The sequence below is a fragment of the Larus michahellis genome, chromosome 3, assembly GCF_964199755.1.
Source record: "Larus michahellis chromosome 3, bLarMic1.1, whole genome shotgun sequence".
NCBI classification, from domain to species: domain Eukaryota; kingdom Metazoa; phylum Chordata; class Aves; order Charadriiformes; family Laridae; genus Larus; species Larus michahellis.
This window is the reverse complement of record NC_133898.1, coordinates 82,606,584-82,622,761: the sequence shown is the minus strand read 5'-3', so window position 1 is coordinate 82,622,761 and position 16,178 is coordinate 82,606,584. Positions and strand designations below refer to the sequence as shown.

At 39.7% G+C, this 16,178-nt stretch overlaps 1 protein-coding gene across 1 annotated transcript; it reads left to right on the top strand.

Moving 5' to 3' along the window:
* The first annotated feature begins 93 nt into the window (after positions 1–93).
* QRSL1 (glutaminyl-tRNA amidotransferase subunit QRSL1) lies at positions 94–13,579 on the top strand. Its single transcript, XM_074581016.1, has 11 exons — positions 94–288; positions 546–705; positions 1,865–1,963; positions 3,355–3,451; positions 5,210–5,386; positions 7,608–7,783; positions 7,909–8,021; positions 9,578–9,770; positions 10,168–10,285; positions 12,422–12,627; positions 13,122–13,579. The coding sequence occupies exons 1-11, from the start codon at positions 265–267 to the stop codon at positions 13,331–13,333; spliced, it is 1,575 nt and encodes a 524-aa protein (XP_074437117.1). The 5' UTR covers positions 94–264; the 3' UTR covers positions 13,334–13,579.
* The last annotated feature ends 2,599 nt before the right edge of the window (positions 13,580–16,178 follow it).

The following is a 16,178-nucleotide window of genomic DNA, read 5'->3' as shown; positions in this document are numbered from 1 at the left end:
GCAGCGGGCACCCGCGCGGAATCGGGCTGGGACGCGGCAGTTCCCGCTCCCCTCCGCCCTCAGTCACAGAGACCCGGCCCGGCCTGCCCTACCCTCCTCCTCGCCCCGGCGGCACCCGCGGCCAATGGGGGGCCGCCTTCTTGCTGGCCCGGCCAATGGCGCCGCTGGGTGTTGCGGCAAGATGGCGGCGCCCAGCCGGCGTCCCGGGAGAAGGGTCGCGGCGGACCGGCGGGCGTGAGGCGGCGGGGGGTGTGGGGGTTCGCCATGCTGCGCGCCTCCCTCCGAGAGGTGAGCGGTGTCAGCCCTCCCTGTGAACCGCCGCGGTGCCGGGAGGGCACGACGAGGAGGGGGGCGGGCTCGCAAGGTGACCGGCGGAGCGAGCGGGCCTACCGCCGCGTCCCCTTCGCGTCCACCATCCCGAGGGCGGCGGGGGACCGGGCGCGGCAAGGACCGGGGGGGAGCCCGTCCCGAAACGGCGTCGGGGATAGCACTGTAGCCCCTGAACGCCCCGCAGCGGGATGTGTCAGCTGGTTTGGCGCTTTCAGGTGTCGTCGGCGTTGAAGGAAGGCCATGTCACCCCCACGGAGCTCTGCCAGAGGTGCCTTGCCCTCATCAAAAGCACCAGGTTTCTTAATGCTTACATTACTGTAGCGGAGGAAGCAGCTCTGAAGCAGGCTGAAGAGTCAGAGAAAAGGTACAAAAGAGGTATGTTCGCGCGTACTTGGTGTCAGGTCCTTTAAAAGGACTGTTGTGGAGGAGCTCTTTGTGTTAGATGAAGCAAATTTTCTTTTTAACGTAAGTGTATTCGGCAGACTGTTGGGGGCTGAGGGTTGTGGACAAGACATCAGTGGGTGCATGCTGGTGGGTACATGCTTGGCACTCGGCAGTGTATTCACTTCAGAAGTCAAAGATCTAGACCAAACCAGGGAGTTACTGCAGGTTAAACAGGCTCTGTGATTCTTCAACAGCACTGCTACAGGTTGCCTCCTCCTTCCCTCAGCAGTTTATTTTAAATTGGTGGCCAATGGTTACCACGATCAGGAGGATGCAGTGGTCTTTTGCAGGCCTGTTGGCTGAGGTGGACAGACATCTGGCTCAGCCTGTCAGGTTTTAAATTAAGAAAGCAAATGAAAGTAGAGCAACTTCATTAGTTGCAGTTATTTGTTGGTGAACAGAAGAGCATTAAACCCTGTTACCTGCATTTAGAGGCTGAGCATTCTTTTTTCTTTGTGTTTCCCAGAAGACAGAAAAGGGAAACTTTCACCTAATAGGGTACTTGTTTTCCTTCCTGGGTGACACTTGCTGTCCTCTGACAGCTTAAGAAAATTGCCAGCCAGAGTGTTTTCTTCCTGACATAGGTGTTGTGATTTTATTTTAATTTTTTTCTAGATGGTGGATAATTGATCATCTAGGGAAGATTTTCCCTGCTTCAGTAATTTTTTTTAGATCATAGCTGCTGTGTATGTCACGTAGGCAGAATTTATGTCTCCCAGCCTAGGGATGGAGTAGATTTAGTCAGCACCTATGGCTCAAATAAGCATTACGTAGTCATTTTTGAAGAGGTGAGCACTCCTTTGGGATAACTAACCTACATGAAAGCAGCTGCCTGTCTTTCAGGCTTAGACACATTTGCAGATCTGTGGGGTCAGGTCTGGGCTGGGTAGAATGCTCAATACTAGAGTTAGAATGGAAGATTGTTGTTGAAAATGTAATAGACAACCATTAAAATGCGAAGTGGATAGCATCCTTGCTTCCAAAAAACACCCAAAGGGACAGGTAAAATAAATTGTAATTGATAAGAAGACTATACGTATAGCACGCTTTGCTTTAATCTCTGTTGTCTTTGCAATAATTTCTAATGCAGGTCAGCCACTGGGTGTTTTAGATGGAATTCCTATTGCAGTAAAAGACAACTTTAATACAGCTGGCATTGAGACAACATGTGCATCAAACATGCTAAAAGGTACAGTAGAGCTTTTAATGTAAAATCAGATCTCATTTCAGAGCTCTTGCTCTTCTCTTTAGAAGGTTTATGGAGTGGAGTCTTCCAGAAATCTATTTTCAAAAAATGAGCTGAACTCATTTGAGAAAATATGTTTATCTAATTTCTTCTGCCAAGCTCATCTGGCATTACAGATGCATCTGTTTCTTGTGTAAGCACATTATCTCCTCTATTCATATAGTTACATGCTTTTAACAATGCGATGTTTATTATACTCCATATGCTAAAATAGAATTGGTCTGTAGTTCACATTTTGCTTCGTGGTACTTTTAGGTCCACAGGAGAGCTGTTTGCTGCTGTTATGTCTAGCAAAATGCAAAGACAGTCTTTTTTTTTTTTTTTGTTTTGTTGATAATTGTTGACTTAAGTATTTTTTCATATGGCCATAGGAAGACTAGACATTTATTTTCTCTATGTTCCTGATATACAGACACATTCTATAGGGCTTTTTTAATATTTTAAATTTCCTAAGCTCATTGTTTCTATTAACGTGCCATGGACATTTTCAAGGTGTTAGAATGTTTTCATAGTAAAAGAAAAAGTAGAAAACTTTCCTTATCTCTTTTATTCTGCACAAAACCTGAAAAGTTTTGTGGAAGATGGCTCAATTAAATTAGCAGAATGCTAATCTGATTATGGGGTTTTTTAATAGTAGAAGAAGACAAAATATGAGTTTGCCATTTAAAAAAGTGTTGTATTAGTTGAGATGCTTTTCCTTAAAGCATGTTCTCAGAGCTACTGTGGTTGACTGGAATGTCATGGCTGAGTATTAGGAGTGACGTTGTCCTCGTTATTCCTGTTGAGGGTGGGGGTGGAGAAACCTCTGTCAATATTCACGAAAGGTTGCTATCTAGGGATCTCGTGTAAGTGTCATGGTTCTCATCCTGGTTTATGTAAGGTCTAAGTGGTCAAGGGTGCACACGTTTGATCACAGGATAGCCAGGTAGTATTTCAGCTTGTGGTTAACCATATGCTTCTATATCTCATGGCAATGGGAGATAACTCAAGATAGCTTAGCGCTTCTCTGTAAAGAGCTGTTTCTCATTTCTTCTAATTTTAGACAGTTCCTGCAAATTGGCTGAATGCAGTAATTTGCAACCCTTGTGGTAACTTGTTTATGTGAAGTCTTAGCTCCACACTCTAGAAATTATTGTGTTGAAAGTTTTGGAGGGAAAAAAAAAAAGACATTGCAAACAAAACAGCATTTGGTTTACTTTTGCTAGATTTTTGTAAATTCCTCATATTATCTTGAAGCAAAAATATGGCACTGTGAACTGGCAATTCTTACGCACAAATAATGACAACAGCTGTATCTCACCAATCACTATCTTAATTGTTCTCATTGTTTTCAGGTTATATTTCTCCTTACAATGCTACAGTAGTTCAGAAGTTACTGGATCAGGGAGCTGTGCTTTTAGGAAAAACAAACCTAGATGAATTTGCAATGGGGTGAGTGATGTTTATTATTTTTAATGTGTGATTGCACATTAAATAGAGTACACACCGTCTGTTCCGATCTACCTGTAATCCTTAACTCCTCTTTCCGTGAGGTTAGAAAATAATGAATACTTACCTGTGAAGTGTATACAGAGCTGCATCAGTTTGTCACTGAGGATTTATACTGTTGTGTAAATTATATACATGCTGAGTTTTATGAACGTAGTGTTTGACTATAGTTGTGTTTGAGGAGAAGGAGGTGGTATAGCCCTTGCAGAAGGCAAAGGGTGAGTTGACTTCTTCCAGATCCAGTAGTGTGTTAGTAGAATTGGTTAAAACACCAGTTAATTGCTGCCTTTTTCTCTCTCTTTACTGGTGGTTTTTGCCCTTAGCTAATTATTGTCATGCCCCCAATGGCAGTCACTGCCTCTGCCGTTCAGCCACTGGAGTAATCTGTACGAGTACCGGCTGATTTGCTGTAAACAGGCTAATCTGGAGCAGCACTTTAAATTGCCTAAGCTAGTGTTGATGATTTTTTGTCAGGAGCATGTTGGGAAATGCTCTCACAAATTAATTCTCCAGCAAATCAGTGAAGGCAGCCAAGCTATAGCAGGGAATAGCATTGGGCCATTATGGATGGGCGTCTCTGTCACTACAACTGGTGGGTTCTGGAAAGGAATGTCTGGGACTTCAGTTACATATAAGAAACGATAAGTGTTGTGTTTTGGTTTTGTTTTTATTTTACATAAACTGAAGACAGAGGTTTGATTGGGAATTCACATGGATGGGGTGGAGATACTTTGGCTGTATTGGATAAAGTAATTTCTGTGTTGAAGAGACACTCTTTAGAGGAAGAGCAGGGAAAAAGCATGGAAAAAACTGATTGTGCAGTATCACAACTGGTCTAAGCTCACTAAAGCACAGGATACTCCTAAAAAGGCTTCTCCCACTGCTGGCCTCTCATCTCTGGTGTGTGTTTGCATGGTCTCTTGTGCTATCAGCAACGTGGCTGCACCATGAGCTTGATCAGGGAGCTGATCCAGCTCAAAAGTAATGATGTCTCAATAAGGTTAGTTTTCAACTGCTGTGTCAACTGCCTGCTCTGTCTGATGATTTGGCTGATAACACTGGCACCGTGGCGTCAGGGGGAACATGGGGTAGAGGTTGTGAGGAAGGAGAAAAGTACTCCCGCCCTTGCTTCTGGTGGCAGCTCTCACTTAGGTGACCACAAGCTGACTAAAACCAGTTTCTGAGAAGCCAGTCTGGCACTCTGAACCAGCTAACTGTGGCCTCAGGAGAGGGCTACAGAGTGAGTAATAGTATGTTATTTACAGAAAAGTGCGGGGCTTTTCCCCTCTCTCTCTAGCAGCATGGTTTTCCACAAGATTCTGGTCATCTTCTTTTGCCTTTTCCAAATGCAGGGTTAGGAAACCAGAAGACCTTTGTTTTGAAGCAGACCTGCAGCTTTACTGTTACGTAGCTTAAATCAGTTTTATGGTTTTGTGATTACATTCTTTTCAGTGGCATTAACAGAAGTTAGAAAGAGAGTTCAGGTTGTGTGTCGGAAAGGGGTGAAGATCTATAAACTTTACAGCTCTGTGTAACATTGTCGAAGTTGATACCACAAGGGTTTATGTACACCAGTCCTTTTGTGTTGAAATTGAATTTGCTAGGTTGAAGCATGAAGAATTGGATAAAGAAAAAAACTTGGTGAATGCAGTGTGTTGTCTGTCACTTCTGTCTGTATTTGTCCTATCTGACTTATCTCAGATCTGGGAGTACGGATGGGGTGTTTGGACCAGTCAGAAATCCCTGGAGTTATTCAAGACAGTACAAGGAAAAATCTGTCTCAAAATCGCATTCTGAGGACGAAGAGTCTAACTGGGTAATAGCAGGAGGGAGCTCAGGAGGCAGTGCGGCTGCTGTGTCATCTTTCACATGTTTTGCGTAAGAGGCTTTTTAAAATTGTTTTTTATTAAATGTCTCAAAATATGATGCAAGGTTTTAATTTTATAGTTTTCTTATTATCTATTTTGAAATGTGAGGGATATTTGCACTGGCATGCAAGAACTTATTTCAGCATCCCTAGTTTCTGTGTGGCATATCATGAAGCCAGAATCAATCTATGTAGGCACATTTAGGCTTGCTCATTTTGAGTGTTATTCAGCATACTGATGTGACCACTTTACACTTTGTGAAATAAAATTATAATGGCAGTAAAGGAATGAGAGTTTTATTGTTATTCCCACGTACTCTCTTAAAATTAACATGGAGTTTGTGATGCATCCTCTTCCTCAGTGTGTTACACAAATACCTGCTTTAAATGTAATTCAGCAAATGGGAAGAATTTTTCCTCCCCTCCTTTGTTTCTGTAGCAGAGTTATGTAATAATACTTGAGATTCGGAATCTGAAAGCTTTCAAATCCCTGACTTAACAAAAGGATACACAGATACTTACAAACTTGTCTGTTTTAAAAAGTTAGAAGACAGTTTTCGGTTTCTGTGTTGTGGTGGTTTTTTTTTTTTATTTTAAAGGTATTTAAACAAGCCAAAATAATATTTTTTTCTTTTTACAACTATTATTACCTGCACAGAATAACAACACACTATTTAGCAAATCAGTTGTCTGTGTCTTCCGCACCCAACTGTTAAAAAAAAATCTGATCCTTAAAGCTTTACACCTTTCATTTTATGTAGGTTTTTAGAGCTACATAGTGGAGCACATTTTATAGAAGATGGTTTCAGTTGTGCTCTTAACTGGAAGACGTTCAAGAATGCTCCTTAGTTACTGTGTCCTTGTTTACGCACAGACTTTTTTGCTAATGTTGATTACAGCTTTTTGTAAAACAAATACAATGTTTTTATATACAAAACTCAATTTATTTTATTCTTTTTTTTTTTTTAATGATCCTTCTCTTCATCTCATTGCCCTTTGCTAAGATGTAGTCTACGCAATATTTTAATACTGTTGAAACTGAACTCAGTGCAGCCGTTCTCAAGGACTGCTGGTCCTTGTCTTGAGCAAGACTGGCCTGATCCTGATATGGTCTGGCATCTTTTGTGTGCTGAACTCCTGTTTTGTACTGCTCAGCACTTTGTCTGATCAGGGAGATTTTTCATCCAACTATTTCATTGCCTATAACCTATTGTATATCCACTCTATTAGTTTCTTTCAAGCATCAGGAATGCTGCCAGTCTTTGTCTTTTTCAATTTGAGATTTGGATGTACAGAAATGCTACAAAATTGAAGATGTTTTATATCAACACAAAAGCTTTGAAAAACTTCCACTTCAGCAAAGTCAATTGAATTGGTTGAGCCATCTCAGAAACAGATTCCTATGGGAAGAGTTACATATCCGCTTCAATAAAAATTATACTTCCTTCCGAAGTTTGATTTATTTTTGGCAAAGATTTGGATGAAAGCTGTTTTTTTGGTTTTTTTTTAACGATGCTTGAATTAAAATTATTCAAAACAAGGGAAGAGCAAGTTTCATTTCAATATGAATTTCCAATTCCATTACAGTTCTTTATAAACATTTCAGTTTAGATAGAACAAACTTTCACCTGTGAAAGAACAACAACCAAAAAAAAAAAGTCAACTTAAAAATTAAATACCACGTTCTAAAAACACACCTAAGCTACTCTAAACTGGGAGTTCTGATGCTATGCTTTGTAAATTTGGAAACAGGAAAAACATCCTAGACTTTGAAAAGTATGGCCTATTGTTAGGAGCATAAAGTGTACTGTGTTGCTATTGATTTGTATTCAGAGTGTATTGGCTACTGAATAAATAAGATATCAGTGTCTGAAATGTATCTGCTAAATCATATGAGACACATCTTTTGGAGTCCACAGAATTGGAACAGACCAACAGAGAAGGCAGAAGTAGATCTTTAGGGCCACATACAGATGGCCTAAATTCTGCCTGTCTGCCTCTGCTTTGTGGAAAGAAGTGGGCTCTCCTGATGACTAATTCAGAGGCCCTAAGAAAAATAAGAGAAGAAAGATAAAGCACACATAGGGAGCACACTAAAATTGAGGCTGTGGGGTTATGACTTTTAATGTGGAAGAATTCACATGTTTTTAAATCCATGCATCTTAAAGGCATTTTTATTATTTGGAAGTGTTCTGAATTATTTTACTAATGATAATCCTTTTGAAACCATAGAGCCTTAGGGTCAGACACAGGAGGATCTACCAGAAACCCTGCTGCTCACTGTGGTGTAGTAGGTTTAAAGCCAACATATGGACTGATCTCTCGCCATGGTCTCATTCCTCTAGTGAATTCCATGGATGTGCCTGGAATCCTAACCAGATGTGTGGATGACGCAGCAGTTGTGTTAGGTATTGCTACTTCATATGTCTTTGTATACAACATGTCTTTGCTTACAACATTGTCTCAAAACAGGTTGAATTCTGGCTACCCAGTGTGCTTTTTTCTGTTCTTCATATGTCGTGTCATATTTCAGGTTCACTTGCTGGACATGATCCTAAAGACTCTACCACAATTCAGGACAACTTTAAGCCATTTGAACTACCCAGTTTGCCTGATGTCAGCAAGCTCTCGATAGGAATTCCAAAGGTAACATTTAAATCCTGTCAACAATTGTGGACAGGAACAGCAAGTAGGACACCTAACAAAAAAATATTTGTGTCTTGCCCACCCCCTCTCAGTTTCTCACCATTTAAAACAGAGAAGACAGTACAAGCAGCTCGTGGAAAAGAGCAGTATGTGCTCTGTTGTCTGTGCAGGCGATTCGGAGTGAGCATATGCACATTCTGTCATCGTTGTGGGAAACACTTTCGGGAAGTTCCAAGGGAAACGGGGCACTTCAGTTCTTGGTTCTCTCTGTTTCTTCATCAGTCTGATCTCTCTGACTCTTTCATCAGTCACCTGTACAACCTCAAAAAAGTTGCGTTTAGTGCCTTCTCGTACAGTGACGTTAGTACTGGTTTGTGCGGTGCTGTGAGATACTTGTCTAAATGGCACTGTGTTAATACGAAGCAGAATTTTGAAGGCAATCGAGTGGCACAAGGAGTTATGGTTTGCAGAGCTCTAATAGGGATTGAAAGACAACTGTAATCTGGCTTCTGATGCATGCAATTCAATTGTGTTTGTAACTATAAGCATACTTGTAATTTAGGCACAACCTGTGGGACTTCAGCCAATTTTTAATTGCCTATTGTAATTTAGTAAAGGCTCTGCCTTCAAAGAGACAATGTGAATAACATTTATTAGTTTGATTCTCCGTATTTAACCCTGTGCTAGAATAGGTATACCAAAAGATTTAATTTGGTAAACAGAGATGTCCACTGACCAATTAATTATTCAGGATCTGTGAAATGCAAAAAATGTATGCCTAGAAAACAGAGTAGCTGCATACTGGTTAGATTTTGATAAATCTAAAATAGTGGTATTGGTTCATTATCCATATCCTTTGGACAGTTGCTTTCTACTACTACAGATTCTCCTAAACACATACACTCATATACTAAACATGGGTCACAGCTACTCAGAAATCAAGACAGTATTATGACCCTGGTATTGTGGGTTAGAACTAACGCAAGTATCTTCAAAAATAGAGAATTTGAATGGAATATTTTTAACTTACCTTTTAAACAGGAACGTAGCTTTTCTAAGTCTTCTCCCAACCCCTTGATTGTAGTTCTTCGGTGGCTTGTTTTGTTTGTTTCATGCCAGTTGCTACTGATACACTGTGGCCGTAACTTCTTTTTATCTTTCCTGTTCACAGTAGCCCTAGTATTTAGGATTTAAACCTGAAGAGTTTCTACCTACGAATTGCAGAAAAGGGCAGTGTAGTCTCCATGAATAGACAAATAAGTGGACAACTGGGCAGTTTCTTCCTCAGAAGAAACTGTTGAAATTCCACGGTCTGTGGTACGTGGGTTAATCCTACTGAGATGAACATAATATTCTTAAGAAGGCTGAATCCTGTTAATTTAATACCGCTGGATTGTATAATACTTAATAGATGCAAGAAGCTTTAATAAGTACTTTAAATCATATAGTGGTGAGGTAATAGTTTCAGTGTATTTTAGCAAGGAGTATTTGCATTTTTGTTGCCATTAGAAGTAATCCAATATGTAAAATCACTCCCCTTCTTGTTTTTCTCTAAGGAATATCATGCACCAGGGCTTTCTAGTGAAATTCTGGCTCTCTGGTCAAAGGCTGCCGACCTCTTTAAGAATGCGGGTGCTAAAGTAATTGAAGTGAGTCTACCACACACTCGTTACTCAATTGTCTGCTATCATGTGCTGTGCACAGCAGAAGTGGCATCAAATATGGCCAGGTTTGATGGACTGGAATATGGTAAGGCCTTTGAAAAAACTATTTTTTTCTCAGACAATAGAAACATTGCTGGATGCCATTAAAAATTATTAGTTTTAGTAGAGGTGCTTATCATGGTTGAATGTTTGGTGTTATTTCTCCAAGATGGAATAGAGTGAAAAACCTGTCCAAATAAAAAAGAGTAAATAAATAGATATTGTAATGTATTTCATTTCTAGACACAAAAGTGTCTGGTCTTAAAATCTGTTCAATATTTCTGTAATAAAACAGGAATGTGTTTTGTTTTTTTTCCAGAATAGGAGCATGTCAGACTGCAGCAAACAGTGGTCTATTTATTACTATGTATAACGTTACCTAATGTTGTCAAATCTTAAGGATTACAAAAAGTATTAATTTCCAAATTGTTTTTTGTTTTCAGGACACCGTTCTGACATGAACAAGTCCACAGAAAGTATGTATGCTGCAACACGAAGAGAAGGCTTTAATGATGTTGTAAGAGGAAGAATTCTGTCAGGAAACTATTTCTTATTGAAACAGTAAGCAGAACATCTTGAAACTCAAATTTGCTAAATTAACGATATTTTAAGCAAATGGTGATGAATCGTTCATGATGACATGAAAAAAAAATTGTCCTTATATTAGTAGCTACCTGTATTACTATTGTTGCTTTAGCTATATAATACCTAGTCAACTGTTAATAGTGAAAAATAATGTTTTCCCTTAGTCTTACCAGTGAGCTTTTTTTTTTCCCCTACCACAGTATTGTTGGCACCTATTAGTTAAATTAAGCAAAAATCTATCCTATGGTATTCCATTGAAATCATACTAAAGCCATTACTGTCATAGTGTTAAAAGTTCTGTAGCTGCTAATCTCGTTAAAACTGCATAGAAAAACTGCTGGTACATTCTACTGAGGCTGTTCCAGAGAAAGCCAGAAGATACGGCAATTAAATTAACCACAGTTCTTTGCCTCAGTATACAGGGAAAGGAAGGTGCTGTGGCAAAGATCCTGAGCTGATGTCTTTACAGGAGACAGGATTTTATCCAGCTCACGTAGAGAAGCTGGTGCATGGATCAGTTTGACTTTTTTTTTTTTCCTAGTTTTCACTCCTTATCCAACATTCCTAATTTATGTTAGTGAAACTGCTGTTTTTCTATGTCTTAAGTTGTTCAGATACTAACAGAAATGTTAGTCGTGTAATCAGTCTCAAAGCAAGTACGCTACAGAAAGAGCTCTGTCAGCAAGAGTATTTATCGCATGTGGCTTCTAGTTGCTCTCAGAGACAGGAATGTTGTCAGTCAGTATGTAACAATCATCTTTTATGGAATGCCGATATTCCTGCCAAGTGTGCTCCTTCTGGTTACAACTGTCCCGATCAGATTTCCTAAGGCTGCTTTAAAATTCAGGTAGTTCACTCTTCTGTGAAGAAATATACAATTGGCTTCCATCAAGATTGAACAGGAGAGTCCTGTTCCTGTCCACAGTAAATTACTTTTGAAGAACAGAACCCAGGGTTCAGAAAGCATTCTTAGAATAAATAGTGGAGAAAAAACACCTGTCTCTCTTGCAAATACTGCATTTTGCACTTTTTTTTTTTTTTTTGAAATTTGTAAAATAACTAGGTGGTTGTTGAGGAAGCAATGGAAGCTTGTCAACATTGTATCAGAATTAACAGAGAGCATGTGTTTGATTTAACAGTATTTTTTCATTTAAGCCCAAAATAGTCTTTCCAGTTTAAAATATTGTTTGAGGTCCATTTTGTTCCTTTTACTGTTTTTCTGAAGTTAACAGCTAGGATGATTTCAGAAATGATTGTAGAAAAAAGGCTAATTCCCATGACACAACTTCTTACCTTGAATCTCATGTCTATTATTGATTATAATGATTTTAATTGCTGTTTTTCAGAAACATAAATCCTTAGATTACTCTTACAAAGTGGCTTATGGGCAGTTTCAGTTGTGTTATCTAAAAAAACTCTGGCATATAGCAGTTTTTAATACTTCTCCCTCTTTTCTTTTTTTTTTTTTCTTTAGAATAGCCGTGGTTTTAGGTGGCAATTGCTTTTGAAACTGAACTTCTCTGAATTTAAGGATTCCATGTTTACCAGTTCTGCATTATGAAGTTAAAAGGAACAGTAGACATAAAACTGACTAATTTGTTTCTGCTTCAGAATTGCGTAGAGACAGTTTAGAGATCATAGACCACATGGAGACCTCCGTAGATGATGGGGCTTTTTCACATGCTTTAAGTATCTTGCTGGATTGAATCCTAAATGATTAATGCCTATTTTCCAAGCCTGCTTAGTTCCGTATTGTTCCTAGGCTTTGCTGTGCTGCCCTGCAGTGAAATTCAATCCACGGTTTAGTTTCAGAAAGGTCATAAAAGCATTGTTTTCATTTTTAGTTAGTTATTGTAAACTAGGGTTTTGTTTTCCCTTCACCTTTCTTCAGCAGTATGCCCTCCTCTCTTCCTTCTCTAACAGCTTCGTTGCTATGAGAGCATAAAACACCATGTTTGATGACTAAGCCTCTGGCATATCAAAAACTCAAGTACCAGTGTTAGTCTTTTGACTGGAAGGAATACTGGCCTTGTCTTTTTTACAGTAACTAAGAAATTAAGTTCTGTATTTTTTGAGTTAGTTTCAGGCCCTCATGTCCGTATTTCTTTCTAGGAACTATGAGAATTACTTTATCAAGGCACAGAGAGTCAGACGTCTCATTGCGAATGACTTTTTGAAGGTTTTCGGGGGCGGTGTTGATATTTTACTCACTCCTACCACTCTGAGTGACGCAGTACCATATAGGGAATTCATCAAAGAAGACAACAGAACCCGCAGCGCGCAAGATGACATCCTAACACAGGCTGCAAACATGGCTGGTGAGTAGGGACAGGAATTCAACTACGTTTTCCCCTGCCTAGTCATTTTTAATATCCATTCGCTTCAGCTATTTAACCTTTTCTTCAGAGTCAGGATATTTCCCCTCTGTGTTGTAATCTTAACAGCAATAACCTGGTATAAGGATAGCTTATTTATGAAACGCTATGAAATGTAAGACAAGATTTTAAAATGAGGCACCTGGGAGCTGGATAAGGGCTGCTATGATGAATCCCTTCAAGTTCCAGAGACCAAAATCTCTTTCTTAGGAGAGTTGAGTGTCTTTTCAGAGGATGCTGACTCCTTAAATCACTCTGATTCATTTCTTGTGATCACTTGGCAGTATCCTTAGTTCACTGACTGAAATTATTTTTAACTACTCTTTTTCTACTACATAAAAACAATTCTAAGAGTAGAATTGTTACAAAAAATACTCCAAGTGGATTTGTTTATTAGTAAGTGTTTGCATGTGTATCTTATCTTTTTTTTCTTTCAGGACTGCCAGCCATAAATGTTCCCACAGCTCTTTCAGAGAGGGGCTTGCCCATTGGGCTTCAGTTCATTGGACGTTCATTCCAGGAGAAGCAGCTTCTCACTGTAGCCAAATGGTTTGAAAAACAAGTAAAATTCCCAATGATCCAGCTAGAAGAAGTGAAGAGGCACAACCACGATGTCTTTCAGCATCAGAAATCTGCGTCTTTTTCATAACATGGGACTTGCTGTTCAGCTAAAGCAAGAAGGCTGTGGAGATGGTCTAGAAATGTGTCCCTACAGTTAATTCTCTTATGCAGAAATAATAATCCATTTTAAGAAGACCATATACAGTAATGCAGGATGAAATCGTCACAGCTCTTGTTACTATGTAATCAAGGCAAAGTGAATCATTAAGTAAATATGTCTGTTATTAAGAACCATTTCTAACTGATATTAAAAACACCAAGTTGAAATTATGTATCTTATGTCTGTGGAAGTGCTTTTTTCCATCCCCAGAGGGTGTGTAAGGTCTCTGACCCATTAAAGAACTGACCTGAACTTTCCTGTGAAAATTGCATTGTTGCCTAAGGGCTGGTTTCCTTCTGGAGCATAGACTTTTGTAATGGAGCAATCAGACAAGCTCTAACGGAACAAAGGTATCAAGGATCCATGCACCAACAGATAAATACAAAAGGAAATGAGAATAACATATAGATAGTTAATTAAAAAAAATAATAAATAAAATCCCTTCTCACAATCTCATGCAAGAGGTGAAATAACTTCCAGGTTTACAAATCATGCAGATTACTCTTCTGGGGAAAGATGTCTACTAGTCCTTGAGTAGTTGTTTTCTTCTTCCTTTGTCACCGGTCTTTATAATCAGCACTTAATTTTTTTTCTTAGTAAGTATTCATTTTATCTTCTTCGGTGTAACTCTCCATAAGAGTAATTGCTACCTATTCCTTCATGGATGGCCATTCAGCCCAATAGTAATGTGAATCAAATTTCCAAACCATAATGTTGGTAGACTGGACGACCTACTAAACAGCTAATAATCTGTTTGAATGGTGTAATTTCCATTTTTCAAAAGTTGAAAAAAAAAAAATGAGGGGTAAGTTGGTAAGTTTGATTTTGCATCAGATTTGCTTTCAGTCATAGTTTACAGCTTGCACAAATGTAAAAAATGTAAGGCAGTGAAAACGATTGAGATGTAGTCCAATATGGTAACATACAGAATCTTCCTCAATTATATCTTATCTTAGACCATACTGTCACCTATATAAAAAAAAAAAAAACCCAACACCTTATTTCTAAAAATTGTAAGTGAATTGGTGAATTTTCCACACCCCAAAGTGAGCTGTTCCAATACCTTTCCCACATGATTAAAATGGTACATGGTTAAAAATACCACATGATTAAAATTTGAGAAGTAAAATTAAAATTTTAATTTAAATATTAAAAAAACAAGGTATACATTTTTTTCTCTAGTCCGATGCTATCTGGCTTTTCATAGAACGGTTTTCTGGAAACTTGCTTTTTCTGTTAGTGGGGGTTCCAACAGACTATTTTCACCGTTGTCTTGTTCAATAATTGAGGTACGCTCTAATCATACTGTCACTGTGTGCATCTTCTAGCAGCTTACTGACCAGAGCTCTTGGTGAGGTTATCCGTTGTCCAAGTTGGAATACCTGGACCTATGCTTGGAACACCTGCTCTTTGATTCAGTCACATCCCAAAGCCAGACCTGCCACTCGCTGTTTCTAAAAGTAAGGGTGAGTATCTTTTGCCCAGAGTTTGAGAAAAAAGGCTGACTGTGGAGAGCATTCCCAGAGGGACGTGGGGAGCCTTGGAGTGTTACAGAAGAGAACAGGCGGAGAATTGTGCTCTCCCTTGGAAATTAGTTCTGGCCTGACTTCTGGCCCGACTTCTGTCCCAGAGGAACATGCCTGCTTATGGTTGGCAATCTTTCTCTTTAAACTTCCCCTGATATTAAGAGAAATCCGATGGAAAAACTGGATCAAGCAAAGATCCCCACTCCACGTTTGCCAGGCAGGTAGAGGAGGGGTAGGTGAAGGGGCACTGTTCCCATATCTGCACTACTTCTGGGTTTTTTTAAAGCAGGGCTCTGATTCCAGTCTCCAGCATCCTCTAAACGAGCATTCAGGTGATCAGAGTGATTGGCTGTTCTGACACAGGTCCTTCAGAGTTCCTTCTGTTGGAAGATTTCTGACCGTAGAATAACTGTGCAGTGAAATAAACAGTAGGGAAGGTACAAACCAGACAAGCGGACATCCATTCTGCAACTCTGAAAGTTCATAACTGCATGTTAGTGTTTGAGACCCGTCTTTGAATTCAAAGTTGTAAAGCCTTGAAAACAAAACTCCTGGGTAGATACTTTAATTTCTGGGCTATTAGATTCAAGGCAGCCCCAACAAGGATCCCATCTTGCTCCCACGCCCAGCTGTTTTGCTTTTTGGGGGGCTTGATGCTCTTTCTGCCCTCTCCTATCTAATGCTGGAATTTCACCAAGCCAGAGGTGAGAGCTTGGAAACCAGGATGGTCGAGCAGCTTCAGGATGTATGCAAGAGTTTTTTCAAGAGGGTATCTAAGAGATTTTTGCTGTCTTCATATTAGAAAACCATTTTGAAGTAGTTGACTTTGTCCCCCTCAGCAGTTCCTGAAGTAGCTTAACACCCTGGCTTACCTGTAGGTATCGTGGTTGTGACGGGAAACTCTGAGCAGAGCTTTATGTAGCTGCCACCAGTGTCAAGTCATGGCTACGGAGGTATAAACTGAAGTTTCCGTGATGGATAATTAGACTCTCAAAACCCCTTGTTACAGAAGTAGAGGAATTCCAGGGAGCAGGAAGTTCTGCGGGGTAAAAAAAAAAAAAAAAAATAAAACCCACCCTGCCTACACAAACATTTTGTACAGCTCCCTTGGAAAACAATTGGCTGAAATGATAGAGTTGAAAGTTTTATGGCATTGCAGCTTAGCCACGGCAGGGGGTGGGTGTAACCTTCGCACACAGGGAGCCCAGGTAATTCCAGTGTTTCCTGAAGGAAACAAAAGCTAGAGC

Bases quoted from the DNA above. Each gene is read 5' to 3' on its own strand.
- QRSL1 (XM_074581016.1), top strand. From the start codon at position 265: ATGCTGCGCGCCTCCCTCCGAGAG. The intron at 1,964-3,354 runs GTACAGTAGAGC...CATTGTTTTCAG, and splicing joins TGCATCAAACATGCTAAAAG to GTTATATTTCTCCTTACAAT. The intron at 9,771-10,167 runs GTAAGGCCTTTG...TTTTGTTTTCAG, and splicing joins GTTTGATGGACTGGAATATG to GACACCGTTCTGACATGAAC.